The sequence below is a fragment of the Haliotis asinina genome, chromosome 13 (genome assembly GCF_037392515.1).
Source record: "Haliotis asinina isolate JCU_RB_2024 chromosome 13, JCU_Hal_asi_v2, whole genome shotgun sequence".
Classification (NCBI taxonomy): Eukaryota; Metazoa; Mollusca; class Gastropoda; order Lepetellida; family Haliotidae; genus Haliotis; species Haliotis asinina.
In genome coordinates, this window is record NC_090292.1 from 30,333,482 (window position 1) to 30,356,083 (window position 22,602).

Genomic DNA, 22,602 nt, shown 5'->3' on the forward strand with positions numbered 1-22,602 from the left:
GCCCTCCCCCACCCATACCTCTACCCTTCCGGTCGCAATGCTGCACACCTAAATGAGGAAAGGCTTTATTTCCTCAGGTTGTGAATCCCTCTTTTTCACTGGGGCTCCTTTTCTGTTTTAAATTAACTGTTTCTATTTAATTCTGTTACCTCCAAAGTCCACAAATCAAAGGAGTTTTGTCAAAGGATTTGACAAAATTCAACATGCAGTAGTCGTGAATAAATGCTAAGGATGAAAAAATAATTTTTGTCACGAAAATTTCAAACACATTCATGTTTTGGAGATTGTAAATGAATAAAAGTATTTTCATAAGTATCTTGACACAAAATTCAACCCATTGTGCCTCAACTATATAGATCTATCTATACAGTGTGTGTGGATGCTTACAGACTAGGCGTTACTCTAGACCACCGTATTAAGCTCGTATCCAAGGGAATGTATGGTCACTTACCAGGGTAATGGCCTCTACACACCTCTACAACTTTGACCTCGTTACATCCTCAGGTGTTTGCCATGGGGGAGGGGAATATGCACGTTTCGACCAAGCTTGGTGTTCGTGAAGCACACACTGCACGTGTCATGCTGTAAGGTGCATGTGCTACTTTAGCAACATGTACCATCTCTTGGAATGGTGAGTGAGTGAGTTTGGTTTTACGCCGCTTTGAGCAACATTCCGTCAATATCACGAGAGGGGACACTAGAAATGGGCATCACACACTGTACCCATGTGGGGAATCGAACCTGGGTCTATACCGTAACGACCTGACGCTTAGGCAACCGCACCACCACCATCTCTTGGATGCTTACCTGATATCCAAAACAAACCGAAGCAGACCAGGTTAAACAGAAACGCCATGAGTTCAACTGTCCACACAAGCAAACGTCAAGAGTGTGTGCTTTATTTGAGAGTGTAAACTTGCCTTCAGACTTTGCCCTCTTCATGTGTAGATATTTAAACGCAAACTTCAAATTACAACCACTCGTTTATATCGGTGACAGCAAGATATAAGTGATTGTAGGTTTTGAAGTGGTTCGTGTTGGTACAGTATTAATCATAAACAAGTTACCTCGAGGTTTTCGAGTGGTCTGTGTTTAAAGCATCATTCTGCTTATCACACAATACCATTTAGGCAGAATGTGAGAAACCTACATCTGTGCGGGTTGGAAGAATTTGTCTGCAGCCTCATGAGAGGTGACTGGTGTCAGCAGCGGAATCGGGTGGCCGGAGAGGAATCGGATTGCCGGAGCAGTATCGGGTGGTCAGGCTTCGCTGGCTGGATTGACATCATGACTAACCAGTGTAGATGTTTGCGCATGATGTCAATCATTGATTATGGAGTGGTCTTTGTGTCACCCAGCAGTGAATGGGTACCCGGTGGGATTAGATGATTATGTGACTGTTAACCTTTTAGCACCCCACGAGCAGCTTAGGTTGTGAACTATTTCTTTGACCGGGTTAATATAATGCTCTGTGCATACTTTAGGGCGTGGACGTTGCGAGTCAGAAATAGGAGCATTATTACGACGGGAGTTATTTTCACCCTGTACTGTAGTGGTGCCTTAATAGTGGGGTCCGATATTCTCAAATATTGCTGACAACAGTCATGATGAAAGGACGTATCTTCTCTGTGTCTCTCACGCTGATTTGTGTCATCGCACGTACAGGTACGTATATGTCGAACATATGGATGTATCGAAGATATTATGGATCCCATTGGACCTTGTCATTGCTGCTGGTACACGTTGAAACAAACGACAGCCATAAGTGATCCAAGATGATTTTTTTACAACGTCGAGTAACACACTATGAACTTGGAAAAATAGTTGACTGTGAGTTTGAGAAACTCAACCTTTGAGAGTTTGTAAACATGGTTAAAAGATGTTTACAGTGGTCCCAATTAAAAAGTTGTTTACCAAATGATCAATACTTTGTTGTTACTTTTTCTAGACTTTTTACGAAGGGCGACCACTTGCTGGTAGAACAGCCAGGTGTGCGTGTTGCAAGAGTGAAATTGAAATTTTGCTGTACACGCTTGCTGATTTCCTGGGTGTCCCACCAGCAAATGACCCCCATTCGTAATAAAATTAAGAAAAGTGACGACAAAGTAATGATCGTTTGTTAAACAACTCTTTTATTCTGGTGTGCAAAAATATGAGACAAAGAGTTGCGCTGCCGATTTAATGTGACTGTGCAAAATGTGACTGTGAAAAATGTGACTGTGCAAAATGTGGCATTGTTGCAATTATTAGATTTGGTGTCAGTGCAATTCATCGGTCTCAAGTGAAATCAAACAGGCTGTACGCAGATAATCAAAAGCAACTAAATTGATGATCGGTCACTGTCTACTTTTTCTGATGGTGGTGACTGGATGTTCACTTAGTCAAGACATTAGTAAAAGAAAACATTCCCTTGCTCAGGATTTGCAAAAACTTCTTGTTCATTGGGCATGACTCGTTCTCTCATTGACAGAGCTGAGTGAAAAATAATGTTAAAATACCCATTTAATGTTACGATAATAATACAGTCTTGCAATATGGCGAGCTTTGGCGAATGCTGTATCACGCCGCTTTTAGCAATATTCCAGCGATATCACAGCGGGGGAGACCAGAAAATGGGCTTCACACACTGTACCCATGTAGGGAATCGAACCTCAGTCTTCGGCGTAACGAGCGAACGCTTTAACCACTAGGCTACCCCACCGTCCCCGGATCCTTCCGTAAAGAGCCGATGTGATCTCTAACCTGATAGTGTGACTGCTGAAATAGTTGAAACATTGTGGTTATTGAAAGGAAGTTGTGTCAAATATTGTCGGTTTTCGTGATCAGAAAATGACACTTGTGGTTCATGGTAGGAGAGAAATAACGAGTGAGTTGGGGTTTACACCGCAATATTCCAGCTATATGGCGGCGGTTTGTAGATAATCGAGTCTAGATCATACAATCCAGTGATTAATTAGACGAGCATCGATCTACACCATTGGGAACCGATGACAGGGGACAACCAAGTCAGCGAGTCTGACCACCCCATCCCATTATTTGCTTCGTACGACAAGCATAGTCGCCTTTGATCGCAAGCATTGGTTGCTGAAGGCCTGTTCTACCCCGGATCTTCAGGGGCTCAGAGTTCATCTTCAAAATATGAAGTTCCATGTTTCTGTGTTGAAACATTCATTTATACAGATCACATCAAATCACTAACTGTACCTTATGACTTTCTGGCTGCGGGAACGGTCGGGTAGCCTAGTGGTTAAAGCGTCCGCTCGTCAAGCTGAATACACGGGTTCGATTCCCTACATGGGTACAATGAGTGAAGTCCATTTCTGGTGACCCAGAAATGAATATTTCTAAAAGCGGCGTAAAACTATTTCACACTCATCGACAGTAATTTCAGATGGATGTGCTGATGGCTTTGTGGAATATGGTAACTACTGCCTCCACGCTGTGCTGATGAACGTCAACTGGGCGGAAGCAAGGGTGAGTCAAAATTTACGGACACCCGGTGTTGCGGCACCACCTCACTGAGATTCATGCCACAGTTTTAAACGGATACCTGCTCATACACCCATTATAATGACTGGTCCTTGTTTGATGCTCTTAATATCGACCGCCAGGCAGGGAAACAAGGAGTATATTTTTACAACGTCTCTTCGTATGAGTGGGCTGGATTTGTTGTTTCACCTATATGGCGACGGTCTGTAAACAACAGAGTCCGGAAAACCCAATGTTCAAAGGCATCGATCTTCGCGATATATGACGGCGGACTGTAAATAATCGAGTCTGGACCAGACAATCCAGTGATCAACAACATGAGCATCTATCTGTACAACTGGAAACCGATGACATGTGTCAACCATGACAGCGTGTCTGACCACCCGATCCCCCTATTCCCTCTTACGACAAGTATGGGTCGCTGGAAACCCATCCTCGATATCTCCAGGGTATACGTTCCGATAAGTCTCCACTAAACCCTGGACGCATCTACGGATCAGCCCGATAATTTATTACCTCCCTTTTCTGGCTCCGCATTCTCACAGCAGCCAATCAGCTAGGCCGCCGTTATAACCGAACTTGCCAGTGTCACCAAAGGAAGTGGTCGCAACTGCGAAGGTTTGCTCGCAGTGCGACTCAGATTTTAGGGAAATCATACAAGCAAATTGAGAGGTTCAAAACTTTAAATCAACATATGCAAGAACCCCTTCTACCTCTTCCAGAGAACCTCTGCATGGTTTCTGTTGCCAGCTTTAAACGGTTAGATAATTTGAAAAACGAATGTGAGTTGTGACTGGATCGCTCAACTTCCTAGCGAAGACACCTGATTGGATACAAAGACAGCCAAGGGAGGTAATAAATTTATCTGACAGGGCCGTAGTTGCATCCATGGTATAGTGGAGACATATCGGAACGTATACCCTGGAGATATCTAGGATGCTGGAAACCCAGTGGCCAGAACTCTAACCAGATCTTCACTGGTGCTTTTCGAATGACGTGACGGGACTCAAACTATCTACTCTCCGCTGTCTGTACAGACGGTCTATCCACTAGACCACCCAATGCTCGTCGACATATAATTACAATGATTTTGAAAGATGACATTAAATCTTATTTCTTCAAGCGCGTTAAAAATAATTCAACAATACATTCGCCTCTTTTTAAAGAGACAAAACCTTACGGTTTTCAATGACCCAACATTTCTATGATCAGCAGGTACCTTGTAACATTTATTGTGATTGGAGGAATCCGAGAAGATCTGGACTGGAACTGAATTGATATTGCAAACTAAATTCACTCACTCACGCACTGTAACATAAGACATTCAACACTATCAAATGATTACATGTCAACGTGCTGAAGTGTGAAATAATGTTTCTCCATTGAGTGCACTCTGTGTGTGAATATGTGAATATGCCATTACGCCATTTGCAGGAATCATTAAGGAAAGGTAGCACGTGGAAAGACACAAGAATTGGGCTTCAGACATTGTATCGACCCGTGAAGGTCCCGGGGCAGAATAGGCCTTCAGCAACCCATGCTTGCCATAAAAGGCGATTCTGCTTCTCGTAAGAGGCGACTAACGGGATCGGGTGGTCAGGCTCGCTGACTTGGTTGACACATGTCATCGGTTCTCATTTGCGCAGATAGATGCTCATGCTGTTGGTCTCTGGATTGTCTGGTCCAGACTCGATTATTTACAGACCGCCGCCATATGGCTGGAATATTGCTGAGTGCGGCGTAAAACTAAACTCACTCACTCACTCACTCACTCACTCACTCAGACATTGTATCAACGTTACAAACCGAACCTAGGACTTCGGCGTGACGAGCTATCAGAGGCATGGAATTATGATTATTATGATAATAGCGAATCATGGCCGAGGAATTATTATTGTGGTTATAATATTTAGATCTAGGAATGATGTTATTAATAATAAGTGATCAAGGTGTTCTAATAGTATATTTAGAATGGGAAATAATAGATAAAGGCCTGTGAGGTAGAAAACATATACAATGTAGGAGAGGTAGGTAATCGGCTGTGGAGGAAATAAGCATGAAAGTAGGTCGTCAGAACTTAGTGGGGGCAAGGCGAGATGACTCATAGATTAGGTAAAGGGATAGGGGCGGTACTATCAAGATGAGCAACTTGTCCGGGGACCTCGGCAGCAGTTCGTAGTATTCCACGGGACATATATGGTTAGGAGGTAGATACCTTGAGTTTCTTGGAATCCACCTCACAGCTTTACAAATATGGTATTAGGGGTACGGAATAAGGATGGGGGAGTGAAAAAGTATGCAGGGTTAGGGGTTTTTGACCAATGGGCGAAAAAGAAGAGGGTGTTGGCTGTGACGTAGGGACCCAGCTTTAAGCGGTAGCAAAGCCCAGGGTCGGGAGTCTGGTGCGCTCCCACTCTTGGTGTTTGGTCACAAGGAATCGTCGGCAAACTATCTTAAAAGGCACCAGCATTTGGCTTAAGACGGAAGATTTGCGGCTGAAGTCTTATAGAGTGACCATAGAGTGGGTTGTCCAGCAACACAGTTTCAAATAAACTATTGAACAAAGATCATCGTCTTGTGGTTGCTGGAGGAACTACGGTAAAGCTCCAAGGGCCCCCGGGTACTGACATTGTACCTCTCGCACATCCGCTATCGTCAAGACTGAAGTACGGGGGTATACCGTAGTTCCGGTAAGGACCCGTCCATCGCAGGTACGGGATTCGACCAGGTAAACGTCATCTATCTGGCAGCTAACAGACATGATTCCACACCTTGGAGAGAGCGACCGCTCAAATCATTGGACCACCGTACCCTGAAAACCTAAAGACATAGACATTGTGACTTTGATGAAATGAAATCCTCCAGCACAGGTGATGGAATGTAGACCAAAGATCCATTCGGGATTCGAACCCTTCTAAGCTATCAATGCTTCCCGAGATTTGTCACATTGAAGGGCTGTTGTTTATTATTAAGTTCACCACTTTGGTTAAAAATGCAACTGTAAATACTTGCTGCAAACACTCTCTGGTCGTGTCGGACCGTTGGTGTAGCCTGGTGGTTAAAGCGTTGGCTTGACACACTTAAGACCCGGATTCGATTCCCATGTGGGTACAATGTGTGAAGCTCATGTCTGGTGTCCGACCCTGTGATATTGCTGGAATATTATTGCTAAAAGTGGATTAAAACTGCACTCAGTCACTCACTAACAATTGTGGTTACTCTCAAATGGGATTGGTTGTTTGTGTTACAGGTATATTGTGAAGTGATGAAAGCGAAACTAGTGACAATAGACTCAAACGACAAGGCACAATGCGTTCAACAATATATGGACACAATTAAAGGTAAGATGTATGGCTATTATAATTACTCCCCATTTTATTCATGACCATTATGACGTTAACAGGTCACAAGCTGACAGAAGAGCCTCTGCCGATTGTGGAGAAAAACAACACGTTCATATTTAGGTGATCGCCCTTGCATGTCTATGTGCTGTAGTCCACATTTGTTATGTTGACGACTTTGATTAGTCGCTGTGAATATTCATATCATGGGCGCTGTTATGCACATTATTCATGCTACAACGGCACCTAGAGACGTAAATATGACAATGTGCTCGATGTTCATGTCCTGGTTGTTAATGTTTACAACGTAAACGTGTAAATGTCCTCGTTATTAATGTTCACAACGTAAATGCGTAAATGTCCTGGTTGTTAATGTTCACAACGTAAATGTGTAAATGTCCTCGTTGTTAATGTTCACAACGTAAATGTGTAAATGTCCTGGTTGTTAATGTTCACAACGTAAATGTGTAAATGTCCTCGTTGTTAATGTTCACAACGTAAATGCGTAAATGTCCTCGTTGTTAATGTTCACAACGTAAATGTGTAAATGTCCTCGTTGTCAATGTTCACAACGTAAATGTGTAAATGTCCTCGTTGTTAATGTTCACAACGTACACGTGTAAATGTCCTCGTTGTTAATGTTCACAACGTAAATGCGTAAATGTCCTCGTTGGTTATGTTCACAACGTAAATGTGTAAAAGTCCCCGTTATTAATGTTCACAACGTAAATGTGTAAATGTCCTCGTTGTCAGTGTTCACAACGTAAACATGTAAATGTAAACGTGTTACCGGACAATCGGGCTAGCTGGCTCTAAATTCAGACCGTCCCTCAGAAACCTTAATCTTTTAGTCCGACGGGCCTCATTTCATAAACTGTCACAGGGTAAACCTGTAAATGTCTTCATTGTTATCGTGCACAACCTATTCACAATATTTGAATTTGAAAGTTAAAAATATTCACGACATGATGTGTGAATCTCCACTTTAAGAATGTAAATGATGTGAATGATCTCGTAGAAATGTTCAACAGTATCTGTATATGACAGTGATCAAAGTGTAAGTGAAAGAATGCCGACTCCGACACTGTCCACTTTGTTTATGTCAACGTTGGAAAGGTTATAACGTTGTTCCCGTCCACGTGTCCACATAGGATCAGGACTGGTCTGGATTGACGGGACGGACCTGTACTCTGAAGGTCAGTGGTTCTGGATGGACAGCCAGAAGACCTTCACCTACACCAACTGGATCCCTGGACAACCAAACAACGGAGGTGGCACTGAAAACTGCGCCCATATCAACAGACTCTACGGCTACGAGTGGAACGACCACGACTGCAACGCGAAACTCAACTTCCTCTGTGAAAGACCGTAAGTGTATAAGTTGGAGTTAGTGACTTGGGTTCGACACAATCTCTTTACAACATATTTTTACTATTTGTAACTACTCGCCTCTTTAACTCACAAGAAGAAGACTCGTACCTGTACACTAGGCCATGATAACCGACAATTGTGGCAATGCAATCAAATCGAGCGTTATAAACTGTTAAATGAGGTCAAATATTTTTTTCCGATTTTCCGATTTCATTTATTGCCGGGGTTATAAAACTTCTTGTTACCGACAATTGTTAGCGGCGGAAGACGCCTTCATTGAAGGTCACCGCATTTCAACTTTCTGATCAACCAATAATTGATCATTCTAAATTTTCGGAACGAGTGAATAAGACAAAACAGACAAGCATATGATTTCTGTACCTCAAACGAATATGCATAGCGTAACATAAATCTCATCAACCTATTGAGACAATGAACTACTTTTCAGCCGGTACGAATTTTCTCATGTGAAAATTTAAATAGACACCACAAACATATATGGTTAAACTGAATTCCAATTCCTTGTTTCATAAGAAAATGGTATTTACAAATAAATTATAATTTTAAACTGTTAAAACACCGTTTTTCTATACTTTATGTCGAGGTTCAGGCAGCATACCTTAACTATAGAATCACAGATTGCCCATGTTTGATGAGGTCGTAAAATGATTCACAATGTATTTAGCTCACCTGTTATGTGGTTTTTTTTTGAGGTTGATGTAATATCAGTTCCGTATCAGACCGCCAAACGTTTCTAGCCACAGAGCCTCGTTTTGAGATTTTCACGATTTCCATGTTTCCGTTTGTCAGAGCTCGCTGTACGACAGAGCACGCTGTACGTGTTTGCTAGGATTAGAAGGAGCTTAGTGTCGCAATATACAAGTGCTTAGACGTATCAAATCACACTGGGTAATGTTTATGCGTTCAGTTGAATGAAAATTCTGGACTGGTTTTCACACTAAGTTGCGCAACCCAGTAAACAGGAAACGAGACTGGGAACACACGAATGCGAAACATAAAGTTGTGCTATATAAATCATTCTTTTAGAAGCGTTTAGGCATATACTCCCCAAAAGCGTATGTATTTGTGCTTTTTTTTATTTTTATGTCATTTAAAACAAAGAGGACACTTCTTATTCGACTGTAAAACTAAAACAGAAGACTCCACAGTTAAAAAAATCAGATTGTCAGAACACCCATGTGTATCCTTCATTTCGATTCGAGAGTGGGGCTGGAGGACTGTCGTGTTCAGAGTTCACACTCGGTTCAAGTGTCGCAGATTTTGACTTCGAAGTCCAATGAAAATAATTTTCAATGAGATTGGGTTCGACGCCTGTTTTGACGGAATTTCTGGAAAACATATTGTGTCGTATATTTCCACTAGTTTGTTGAAACATGTCTCCTTGTGTACGATGCTGACAGACGACTTTGCCAAATTCTAGAATTGAGCGGATCCTGGTACACAACTGGTAGACAATTATTGTTCCTGCGGCCATGAAGATGATCGTCGGCAACGGATGCGTGTTGCGTGATGCGACAATCGGGGGTGTTGGCCTACTGATCAGGGGTTCAATTATCCCATCGCCCGACGCCCGGGACAAGTCAGTTTTCATTTCGGGCAGTCACATAATGGTATCTTACATGTCCGTGGGCTACTAGATAATTCCCACTTACAGTTTAGTTACATTATCTGCTAAATATGTAGCCATTAACTTCATGATAATGAAGTACATGTAGTGTTATCCTATTTACTATTTATCACTTTTCGATAACTAGGTCCAGTAAACATTAACATAAATACCATGTTGATTTGTTCTTTCAAATTTTCATCATGATAATCATCATCATCATCATCATCATCATCACCATAAAAATCAGGGCAGCTGGAAAATTAGTCGGGACAAGTTACTTTCTTAAAGTCACTTGCCCTGTGGCAAGGAGGGACTTACTGACCTTTACGACTTGATATCGATACTTGAAACTTCCAATCAGTACTTGCCTTTCATGGAATGTAAAAACTTGCTCGAAAACTGTCACATATGGCGTTGTCGGTGATTGCAGAAACTGGTTTTATTCACGTATGTTTTGAAAAAGATTAGGGTATTCGCTCCAAGGGACATAATTCTATGGGGGTAGCCTGAAATTATGAATGCACGAGAGTTGATTTAATGCAATGTTGAATTAATCCATTCGACCTTCTTTATGTAATATTGTAATCTAAATACGTTTAAACACACACACACACACACACACACACACACACACACACACACACACACACACACACACACACACACACATTCCTGTGAGGGCTGATAGTATTATTGATAGAAATGCATTATTTTGTTTTTGAAAAGTGTGGTGTAACATGGTGCCTTTAAACTTGGTGAGGCGGTGTGGGTAGCCTATTGGTTAATGCGTTCACTCGTTATGCTGAACACCCGGGTTCGATTCCCCGAATGGAAACGATGTGTGAAGCTCATTTCTGATGTCCCCAGTCGTGATATTGCTGTAATATTCACTTGGCTAAAGGCGGCCTAAACATTGAGTGACTCATTCACTCGCTTTAAACTTGGTGACACGATCATCGAATTTTACTCACCAGATAGTGTGGCCTGAAACTCGGATATATGTTAGTGTTGTGCTAAACAACAAATAAAAAACAAACAAGCAAACAAACAAACAACAAAACAAACAAACAAAAAAACAACAACCCTGCCCCCCCCCCAAAAAAAAACAAAACAAAAACAAAACAAAAACAAAACAAAACAAAAAAACCAAAAAAACCCCAAAAAACAAAAAACAACCAACCAACCAAACAACAAACAACACAACAAAAAACAACAAAAACAAAATAACAACAACAACAACAAAATAAACCCAAAACAAATCCATCGGTCTTGATTCTTAAAGAAACTTTTATAAAGGTCATTTGTTCTTGTCGTTAAAAGGCTAAAACATCGCGGATACATTGCGTGTTAACTCACTCGCCTACGTTATTCTGAGGTACTTTTTAGATCCCGTAATGTCGATAGGAATATAGAAAAAAAAACCACCGGGTATGTTGATGTGGAAAAAAAGATACATAAATACAACGAAATAATTATACGCGATGTTCTATTGTTTACCAGTCGTTTCATGATCATGTCAACAGTTTACATGTCACAACATGTCGCTGAACACATAGATTTTGAATTTAGCTGGATTAGGCTGTTAAGCACGAATTCCACGGAGATACGATTAATATTTGTGACCAACAGAAATAGAAAAAATAAAATTTGAATTAATGACAGAAAACGCATATTTGGCATAATACACCGAATGACGGACGGGTGTAATTCGACTGTAGACAGCACTATTCCATTATTGTTCCAGTACATTTCAAGCCAGAGGTCGTTAGGTAGGAAGATTAATTTCGTCAATGATTTATAGAGTCTGCATATAGCATATTTCAAAGTTCAGAGATGCGATGACAGTGGTCTGATAATGTTTAAACAGGAAATTTATTGTGATAAATTACTGGTATAATATTTATGGACCAGTAGCACGTTTAAGGAATTTCATTTAAATAATTTCATTTCAAACTTTTACTTGCATTCGTTTTTCCCTTTAACGTATTGCCTTTCGTCACCTGAAGCATACGGTGGGGCGGTGGGGTGGCCTGATGGTTAAAGCGTCCACTGGTCATCCGGGTTCGATTCCCCACATGGGTACAATGTGTAAAGCCTATTTCTGTTGTCTCCCGTCGTGATATTGCTGGAATATTGCTAAAAGCGGTGTAAAATAATACTCACTCACTGAGAATATGGTTGTGTGAGTGAGCGATCTTCTGGGTTAGGAAAGGGGCAAACGTCATTCAGGACATAGAAATTTACAGGGCCTCCTTTCACAAAGCACTAAGGTGATCGTGTGTCATTAAGGTTACCTTAGGGCAATGTTAAAATGGGACTTAAGGTTAATCTTAGTAAAGGTTGCTTCGTGAAAGGAACCACAGTTCACTGACTCTTATAATTACCTCCTGGGTATGATACAGTAAGAAAAAATGCTAGTGGATTCTCGGATTCACCAGTTCTTGTCACAGGTAAGGGACGCAACTATGCAAAAATATTTATTTTCTGTCTGCAGGTGTTAATGCTCTTACACCAAAACCTTTATATATACTCTTTAAAAAGTAGGGGAACTTTGAACTATACTTTCAATGTACGATTGTCGAAATTGGGACATATATGGGATTGAATCAGTGTTGATACAATAAGAATGGATGCGTTGAAAATGCGTCACCACGTGGATTTCATTCAAAGTAAAGATGTTCGTTCAGTTATCCCCCTTGTAGGTGACTGGAGTATGACATGAAAATTTCAGGTGTACAATTTACAGTCAGTAGTGTGTGATCTGACCCTGAAAACCCTCACCATGCACAGATGCAAGAAAATTATCAGAAAAAATGGTCTACAGTGATTTCTCGACCTGCCTGAAAAACATCAAGATTCATATTGACTCCCCATGCACGTGTAGGAGGCTGCCACGTTGTGCACGTGCTTCGGATACATTGTGTTTGCGTGGGGTGATAATGTGAAATGATGCTGCATAAACAACATGAATGTCATTGTAACGTTCCTCAATGGGTTTTCTTTCTACTAAACTTCAAAGTCCAGGTTCCCCTACTTTTTTGAAGGGTATATATAACTTGTTCTGGTCACTGTAAAGCAGCCATCACATTTTACGGCCGTGAACATTTTGGACCGTTACTCCTAGTACCACGACCCGTGAAGGTCTACCCGGGGTAGAATAGGCCTTCAGCAACCCACGATTGCCATAAAGGCGACTATGACTGTCGTAAGAGACGACTAACGGCATCGGGTGATCAGGATCGCTGACTTGGTTGACACATGTCATCGCTTCCCAATTGCGCACATTGATGCTCATACTGATCACTAGATTGTCTGGTCCAGACTCGATTATACACAGACCGCCGTCATATAGCTGGAATTTTGGTGAGTGCGGCTTTGGTGAGTGCGGCTTTGGTGAGTGCGGCTTTGGTGAGTGCGGCTTTACGCATACTCACTCCTAGTACCACGACGGATAAACTTGGGAGAGGTAGATGAGAAGTAATATAAACAGCCGTTTGATCGTAGTGCCATGTTACCGCGGTATTCTACGGTCAATACCTGGCAGAAGGGCCAAGTACGGTATACGAAGGAGAACTAGGGTCCGCCCCGTTCAAACTATACTTAGAAAATAAAGTTAAGCGCCATCCAGTATATTTTACCAATCAAGGTTGTTTGATAGGAAATGTTTCAGAAAAAGCCCAACTAACATAATTTTATTTTATTTTTCAGTTTTAAGACCAAAACCATCACTGAAATTGTCTTTTACTTCTTCTTTTTTTCAAACAAATTATCTTCTTCAAGTGAAAATCAGAAATGACTGTTATATAGTCACATGGTTGAGATAGTTTAATATTGTTGTAGAAGCAGGATAGGAATTGGTATTTTTCTTTAAAAGGTAGTACCATCATATATTCAACTACAATTCCTTTAATTGTAAATTGTAACTTTAACTTAACTTTAACTTTAACGTCTTCTTCATCCTTCATCCCCCAATTACGGTCAAACGTGTCAGCGTTCATAAGATGTGACGACAGCTTACGGTAAAACAAAACCGATGCGACACTACATCTTAACTCATGTAATCATGGAAAACTTATCTCGACGTGAATAGTTATATAGCAACATGGCGTGGATGTCATGAAAAGAGGATCCGTGAAGGTCTGGGTTAGAACTGATCTTCAGTAACCTATACTTGTCTAAAGAGGCGACTAAAGAGTTCCGGTGGTTAGGCTCGCTGATTTACTTAGCTAACACGTCATTGTATCCCAATTGCGTAGATCACTGCTTATGCTGTTGATCACTGAATACTCTGGTCCAGACAAGGTTATTTACAGACAGCCGCCATATAGCTGCGTGTCAACCCAATCAATCCACTGATCAATCAACGTGAATGTCAATAATGTCGATATAATAAAAGCAAGTCTTGTACTTTTCCCAGACATGTTCCGCCTATACGAATTTGCGTTTCAGGATAGTCACGACTAATTATTGCTTTGGACTGACATTCTGTGGTACATACACAGTCACTTGAAGACGATCAAAGGTTCTTATCCTACTTGTGGACCGAAATGAGTGAGTGGGTATGCCTTTACGCCGCTTTTAGAAATGTTCCAGCAATATCACGGCGGGGGATACCAAAAATAAGTATCACACATTGTACCGATATGGGGAATCGAACCCGGGTCTTAGGCGTGACAAGCGAACGCATTATCCACTAGGCTACCCTACTATCCCGAACCGAAATGAATCAACATTTATCAACAATTTCATGTTTCAGCATTCATTCCAATACTCTTTTGAAACGAACGTAAAATATCTGTCGAGAACGCGAACTTGATATCCTGAGTCATGTAGTTAGTGGATGCAACTGATGAGCATAGCTGTATGCATTTGCTATAATCCTATAATCCTACCGGGTACCCATTTACTGTTTGGTGAAAGGACAATCAATGATTCAGCGAGCTTGACCACCCGATCAAGTCACCTTTCGTAACAAGACTGGGTCGTTGAAAATCGATTCCAACTGAGATCTTCACGGGTCAAGTTTGGGTTTATCTGTCCCGCAGTAACCGTGTTTCAAGGGCGGAGGGGTAGTCTAAGGGTAAAAAGCGTTCGATCTACACGCCGAAGACCCGGGTTTGATTCTTAACATGGGTACAATGCGAAAAGCCCATTTCTGGTGTCCCTGCATGATATTGCTGAAATATCAGGCACGTCGCAACACAATATTCCTTTGTAAGCCCGATGGGAAGCTTTCTATTAAGATATTGAGAGCCTCGCGAACCTTTTCAGCAACAATGTGTAAGCCCACGCTTTTTTCTGTAATGTTTGCTACGCCCCTGAATATTGCTAAAAGCGGAATAAAACTGTGGTCTCTTACTCCATGTCACAACGTGTCATTTTGATGAAAGTCTGAAAATTTTGAAGTATTTAATGTTTACTTCTTTGGTTTAACTAGTCACCAAGGGCATAGTGTAGCCAAGGAACATAAACTTATTAAAAACTGATTTCGCGATACCATAGAGTCAAGCGCCTAACGGGTACGTCTCTTCAAAACTGCTTTGGCTTATAACGACGACAAAGCTCCGTCTTAAAATGTGGAAGCTGTGAAGGTCACCCGGTGTAGAACAGGCCTTCAGCAACCAATGCTTGCCATAAAAGGCGACTATGCTTGTCGTAAGAGGCGACTAACGGGATCGGGTGGTCAGACTCGCTGACTTGGTTGACACCTGTCATTGGTTCCCAACTGCGTAGATCAGTGCTCATGATGTTGATCAATGGATTGACTGGACCAGACTTGATTATTTACAGACCGCTGTCATATAGCTGAATATTGCCGAGAGCGGTGTTAAAGATCCAATATGTGATGTATATGTCAGTGCGCAAGATTTCATCAGGGGACACAACTCCTGTCGCGTAAATCTCCAACCAGCAGAGCTGGTGAGAAATAGAGTCAGTGTTCGTGTGATGGAAGAATCCATTTTCACTGAATGAGGGGTCAGTGGTGGTATGTGCACGTGAAGCTCATGCGCTACTTGCATTCATTAAGGAAAAGACAGCAACTAATCAGACCTGCGTTTGCATGAAAACTGACGTCAAGTAAATAGTTGAAGATATTCAGAAATTGTAAATTAAAAAAAATGAAGGTTAGTGATTGGAAGTGGGGACCTTGTTTACACATGAACTGGGCTGACTTGCACGAAGCGATCTTAGCGCTACAATGACTCCCATTCTTCAACATAGGCTTAACATAGTCTTAGAGCAAAGAGTGAGTTAGTGAGTGAGTGAGTTTGGTTTTACGCCGCCTTTAGCAATATTCCAGCGATATCACGGCAGGGGACACCAGAAAATGGACCTCACACAATGTACAAATGTGGGGAATAGAACCCGGGTCTTCGGCGTGACGGGCGAACGCTTTAACCACTAGGCTACCCCACCGCCCCTCTTAGAGCTGAGACTGATTTGTGCAAGTGGCCCCATGTATTGTTGAAATTGAAGCGTTGAAAAGATTTGCTTCATGAGTTCAATAAATGGCATATTCTTTGCAAAATTTTACACCAAAACGCACCTTTTCACCTATTTGAAAATGCTTTTCAGCAATTTGATGCATTTCGTACAATTCATCCACAAGTTTGCAGTTGGTTCCCTCAAGTTGTGGTGGAGAAACCAATCTTCGATGCAACCATATATATATATATATAAACATAACATACATGCATAGTGGGTGGGACTAAACTTTATGGGAAGTACATAATTTTGTCTCTGCCTTGAAATGATGAACGCATGAAAATAGTGACGTCAATTCATTTTCCATTATTTCGCTGTCGCTAGCTCTATGGCCCTTGGTTTCAATTCTCACGCAGAAAGAAATGCGATATGGCAATTTTACGTGCCCAGCTACTGGCGGAATAAAGGTAACAGCGGCGAAAAGCCGTTCTCGTTCGGTGGTTGAAGCATTTGCCGTTACATCTAAGATCCGCGTACGAGTCCCCACGTGGGTACAACGTGTGAAGCCCATTTCTCGTGTCCCCAGCCGAGATGTTGCTGGAATATTGCTAAAAGCGGCGTAAAACTTCACTCAGTCAGTCTAACAAGGGCAAGAAACATCCTGAGCGTATAACAAAAAATACTCACATTTCTTCAATACCACGATATATGACCGACACAATATCTGACCGACACAGCATCTGACCGACACAATCTATGACGAACACAAAATATGACCAAAACAATATCTGACTGACACAAAATATGATGAAAACAATATATCATCGACACAATATCTGACCAACACATTATATGACCGATGCGACATCTGACCAACACAATATCTGACCGACACATTATCTGAAACCCACAACAAATGACCAAAACAGTATACGACAAACGCAATATCTGACACAATATATAACCAAGGCAATATCTGACCAACATAATGTATGGCCAACACAACATAAGACAGACACTATATATGATCAACATATCTAGCCAATATGATACATGTCCGACACAATATATGACAACACAATATAAAACCAGTAGAATGTATGACCGACACAATATCTGACCAACAGAATTTTTGACCAGCACAAAATCTGACCAACACAATATCTTATTAACATAATATTTGACAACACAATATCAGACCAGCACAATATATGACCAACGAACTATATGACCAACACTATATCTGACCAATACAATATTTATTACCAACACAATATATGACAAACACTATATCTGACCAACACAATATTTATTACCAACACACTATATGACCAACACCATATCTTATAAACATAACATTTGACAACACAATATCAGACCAACACACTATATGACCAACACAACATCTTATAAACATAATATTTGACAACACAATATCAGACCAACACACTATATGACCAACGAACTATATGACCAACACTATATCTGACCAATACAATATTTATTACCAACACAATATATGACATACACAATATCAGGCCAACACAATATATGACCAACACACTATATGACCAACACAATATAAAATCGACACAATATTTGACCAGCACAATATCTGACAATATCTGACCGTTTCAAAGTGTATTGAGTTGTTTGTTCTCAGAGCCTTTAGCCCAAGGAGGAGGGCGATGAATTGACTCAAGCATAGTTCCGCGAAAGTAGAGGTCAACGTGTCCACATTCTTGACCAGTGTTTTGCAGACCCACACAATGCAGATCAGCATGACACGGCTAAAACTCTCCCAACAACGACACATAACTCGATCTCAAGTCACAACGACCCCAACAAAATACGCGCAATGTAATAGTGCGTGTTTGACATGAATAAACAGCGCGCATGCGCGTCGTTTCCAGGAAAACGTCAAATATTCAGCTAATCTTCGACCAATTAGCGGTCTAATTATCAGCCGTGAAACAATACTGTGATGCATGACAACAATTCACAAGGATTGCACAACTTACCCGTTTTACATATTTTACACCTGAATTCGTTTTCGCCTTGAAAATGTCCTCATTGCCAGTGACTTGCCCTAAAAAGGGCATTTCCGACATTTCGTAATACTTGTCAATTAATGACTTTGCCGATAGTAACACATAATATACCTCGCAATGACAGTGGGTGTTAAATAATTTCCGTCGCAAAGCAAAACTTTCCCATTGCAGCGATGTTGCTCTGCATTTCTCTCTGCTAGTCGGTCCCATATTTGACTAATCGTGAGTTGGAAGTGTTTCTATTGTCCTTACAGTTGACTGAGCCTTGAAGAAACCCTAACAAGACCTTATATTTGCCTGATGGCTAATATCTTTACGAACCCTGATTTAGCCAGTATGGATCGCTGATATTCCGACATCTCGTGCACTGGCTTTTGTGAATGAATCGTGTTTTATGCCGCAGCCAGGAACACCAAAGCTAAGAGACGGCAAATCTAATTCCATTTAGTTTCTAACACTAGTTCTGACTGGCCAGTGCTATTAATGTATGACTGTATAATCAGCATGTACGGTCACAATTTTAACACCGATTCACCGTAACCTTTGAATGCAACCCTACACTATTGGGGTAGCGCTGTTTGTCAGGGCATTGTCATTTGCAGAAGCCCCAGGTCAACCAACCCCACTACCCCGCTAAAATGGATGGAATTTGTTTTAAAAAAGACGAAACAGTATCATGACTTTAATTACAGTTTACTTCAAAAAACTCGCAACGAGACCCAACACTGTTAGATCATGAAACAAGATTTATGACGTAATCATTAAGCGTGACGTCATTTGACAAAAGAACTAATATTGCCCCGTCGTTGAGGGATCAGTGCGCCATTATCATTTGAAGCGACACGCTCACTGAGAACTAGAGAGTGGTTTGATGATCATTCCGACCAGTTGAGCCATAACACTATGATTTATCCATCGTTGTCAGATTTAGTAAGTGTGCGCATGATAAACGTGATGAGCTCGAGGCTTGAAAAGGGAACTACTTTTTCTGGCGATGGTGTAAGTTCAAGGCGCGGTATGAGTAACCTTTCACCTGGAGGAACTTTGACCTGGTTTAAATAATGAATTTCTTTCACGACAAAACAGCTTAAAAAGAACTGAATTAGAACGTATTTGTACTGTGTTTGACGAAATGAGGACGTATAAACGAGTCGATAAAGTTATAAATATGAGAGGCGGACAGCGGATAGTTTGACTTTTAACAACGAGTTTTGATATCGTTGATATCAGAGGACACAAGGATGAGATTATATTTATCGTATGTTTTCACCTTTCATTAGGTTTCAATGAAAAATGTACATCTCTGACCGTGGCACTAATATTAAACTTGAAGTGCAGCAATGGCATAGCATTGTGACGTCATCAAGTTTATGATGTCAGAGCAATGTAATGTCATCATATGTTGACGTCATATCATTTGAGTCATGTAATTGATGGTGTCTGTTTAGGAGATGAACATCATGTGTTAACCAATTTCCGAGTGTTATTGAGTATTTGAAGCACGGGAATGCATTTGGAACCGACGCCGGTTTATCAAAAAGCATTCTTCATTATTTTTCAAGGAAAAATGTATATCTCTCAACACTGTACTACCATTAGACTTGCAGTGCAGCGATGATATGGCATTATGACGTCATCTCGTTCATGACATCATAGCATTCTCATTGCACGAAATCCACAGAAAAAATGGAATCCCATAAGATACATCGTTTGACCTTCGAACGCAGTTTTGCAAGATAAGTAGAGAACATCAAACTTAATTTTTCATATCTTGCCCGATATCAGCCGCCAGGCCGAGGTCAGATATGAATTGAGGAATCATATCGGACAACCTATATGAAAAGTGTTATAATCTTTCTGTCAATTAATACCTGCCCAAGCTAAGATCGTTTTTTCAGTTACACGGTTTTTGTTATCACTTTGTCCAAATATACGTTGTTTATTAAAGAAAAAAAACTTTTGCAAAAACAACAAAGACAGATATTCCGTTCAACAAATGTAACTCAACCTTTTCGTGTTACCATTCTTCATACTTTCAACATACTACGTCGTGATAAAGACGTCACTCTTGACGCCATTCGATTCATGAACGTTCCGTGATGTTGTGTACAAAACTGATGTCGATATTTTGCCCGGGGCCACATATGACTATTCCCATATCGGGGTGGCAAAAAGACGTCGCCTCATGAAATAGGGAATTTACAAGGTCTTTGACAACACATGCTGTCAAACTAGAGTTTGAGAGTGTAAACATTCCAACAACTCGCCACCAACACCAAATTCAGTGTTGTCAAAGTGTGGTCGAGAATTAGCATCGGTCTCTATTCCCACCAACTTTCAGTCCAACTTTCAGTGTTGTCAAAATCGAGTTTGACGTCTGAAGTGTTGTCAAACACGTATTGTTCAGAAACAATCAATCTCAGGCAACGAAAGTGTCCCGTGACCGCACCGTTTGAGACTTGGCGCTCAAATGACGCGAAAGTTTGACAACATGTGTTTGACATGTGAAAGCGCAAGTTCGACAACTTTTAAAATTTCAACAACATGTGTTGTCAAACTTTAGTTTGTCGTCTTAAAGGCCGCTTTACAGTCCCGTACACCCTTTCAAAACACCGTCAAGCGTCCAGTGGTGACCTTCAGAACATTAGACGATTTTCATTTGAAAACCCTCCCATATAATTGTAATGACTTCCTCGGTAATTGGGCGTGATGAGCCTAGCTATTAAAGCGTTCGCTCGTCACACATGAAACCTGGCTTCAGTACCACATGAGAACACCGAATTGATAGATACAGTACATCTAAAATTTCTCAAACTAGTCACTGGTTTGAGGTATAACACACCCAATTTCATGGTGTACTGAGAACTTGGCAGAGAACCGATTCAGCTTCAAATCTCGACAAGATCAAATCAATTTATTGGTGTAAACTGACATTTTCACATCCTAACATATAAAACAGCAGCTTCTATTCTTCGTTACATTACAACCCAAAGTAAACATCAAACTATTATGTCTGGCTAAGCCATATCAAGGATAGCTTTTGTATGTGTGGACTATCTGATGTTTTTTGAAAACCCCCATCTCTGCTCTAGCTCATGGATCATTTGAAATGTTAAATCAGTTTTAAAAGACCAGTTTTTACGATCATGGGTCAGCGATATCGATAATCCGTCCAAGGGAAACGATTATAAAGTTTTGAGCGATCTCCTGATTTCGAACAACATACATACTTCTTTCAGAAGGTATTTCTAACTCCATTCTTAAGTTCTGAACGTATAACCATAATGTACCCATAGAAACTGGGAGATGGCAAAATATTCCGAAGACTCAGAGATTTTGTAACCTGTGATTCGGGTCTGATTGGTGATGATTTCCACTATTTATTTAAATATTGTTATTTTGCAGATACATCTTTCTTAAAAGATTTCTATTGTTCCTGACCTACTTTATCTGTATTCCGTCATCTCTTTTCATGTAAAATTTCAACTCTCAAAAACCTATCTCTGTTCATTAGTAAGATATTTAAAAGCCTTAACTGATACCCTGCTTTGTCATCTTGTTGTTTATTCAGTAATACTATAAAATTATGTTGTTTTAATCATGTACCACCGATGGTGGGTTACAATGTAGTGACCTTCACTGTATTGGGCGTCTGATGAGCCCAGCCATTAACACTTTCACTCTTCACACATGAAACCTGGGTTCAGTTCCATAAATGAGTTCAGTATGGGGACGTAATTCCTCAAGTTTGCAACCGTTATATATTTGGAAACAATAATCACTCTCTCTCTTGTTTTTGTGTTTTTCAGGTTGCCTCTGAACCCTTTTTGAATGAAGAAACGTTTCCAGGCAGCGTTGATGTTAACAACGACTGCGTCACACATTTATCCCATATGTTTTTAAAATCAGTTTCCAGTTGTGTGAAAAATCCCTTTAAAAACATATAGATGCCGATAGTTTAAATGTTAATACAAGAACCTTTCAAATAAAACCATTTTGCTTCTTCGTTGATATTTGCTTTGAAACTTCAACCCATCATTCTCTGCGCTGGCAGCCTTTATAAGTGAGCGAGTGACTTTAGTTTTATGCCGCACAGGGCAATATTCTATACAGGTAGTCAGGCTCGCTGACTTGGTTGACACATGTCACATGTGCGCACATCGATGCTCATGTTGTTGATCACTGGATTGTCTGGTCCAGACTCGATTACTTACAGACCGCCGCCATATAGCTGGAATATTGCTGAGTGCAGCGTAAAACTAAATTCACTCACTCACTTGGGTGAGGGTAAATA

At 40.9% G+C, this 22,602-nt stretch overlaps 1 protein-coding gene across 1 annotated transcript; it reads left to right on the forward strand.

Moving 5' to 3' along the window:
- The first annotated feature begins 1,594 nt into the window (after positions 1-1,594).
- On the forward strand, positions 1,595-22,319 carry LOC137259893 (perlucin-like). The gene is made up of 5 exons (XM_067797540.1): positions 1,595-1,665; positions 3,383-3,474; positions 6,740-6,830; positions 7,982-8,198; positions 22,118-22,319. The coding sequence occupies exons 1-5, from the start codon at positions 1,605-1,607 to the stop codon at positions 22,137-22,139; spliced, it is 483 nt and encodes a 160-aa protein (XP_067653641.1). The 5' UTR covers positions 1,595-1,604; the 3' UTR covers positions 22,140-22,319.
- The last annotated feature ends 283 nt before the right edge of the window (positions 22,320-22,602 follow it).

What these genes read in the sequence shown, in the direction of transcription:
- LOC137259893 (XM_067797540.1), top strand. Translation starts at nt 1,605, where the DNA reads ATGATGAAAGGACGTATCTTCTCTGTGTCTCTCACGCTGATTTGTGTC. An exon ending in ATATATGGACACAATTAAAG is followed by an intron (nt 6,831 to 7,981) that starts GTAAGATGTATG and finishes GTGTCCACATAG; the next exon opens with GATCAGGACTGGTCTGGATT. An exon ending in AACTTCCTCTGTGAAAGACC is followed by an intron (nt 8,199 to 22,117) that starts GTAAGTGTATAA and finishes TGTGTTTTTCAG; the next exon opens with GTTGCCTCTGAACCCTTTTT.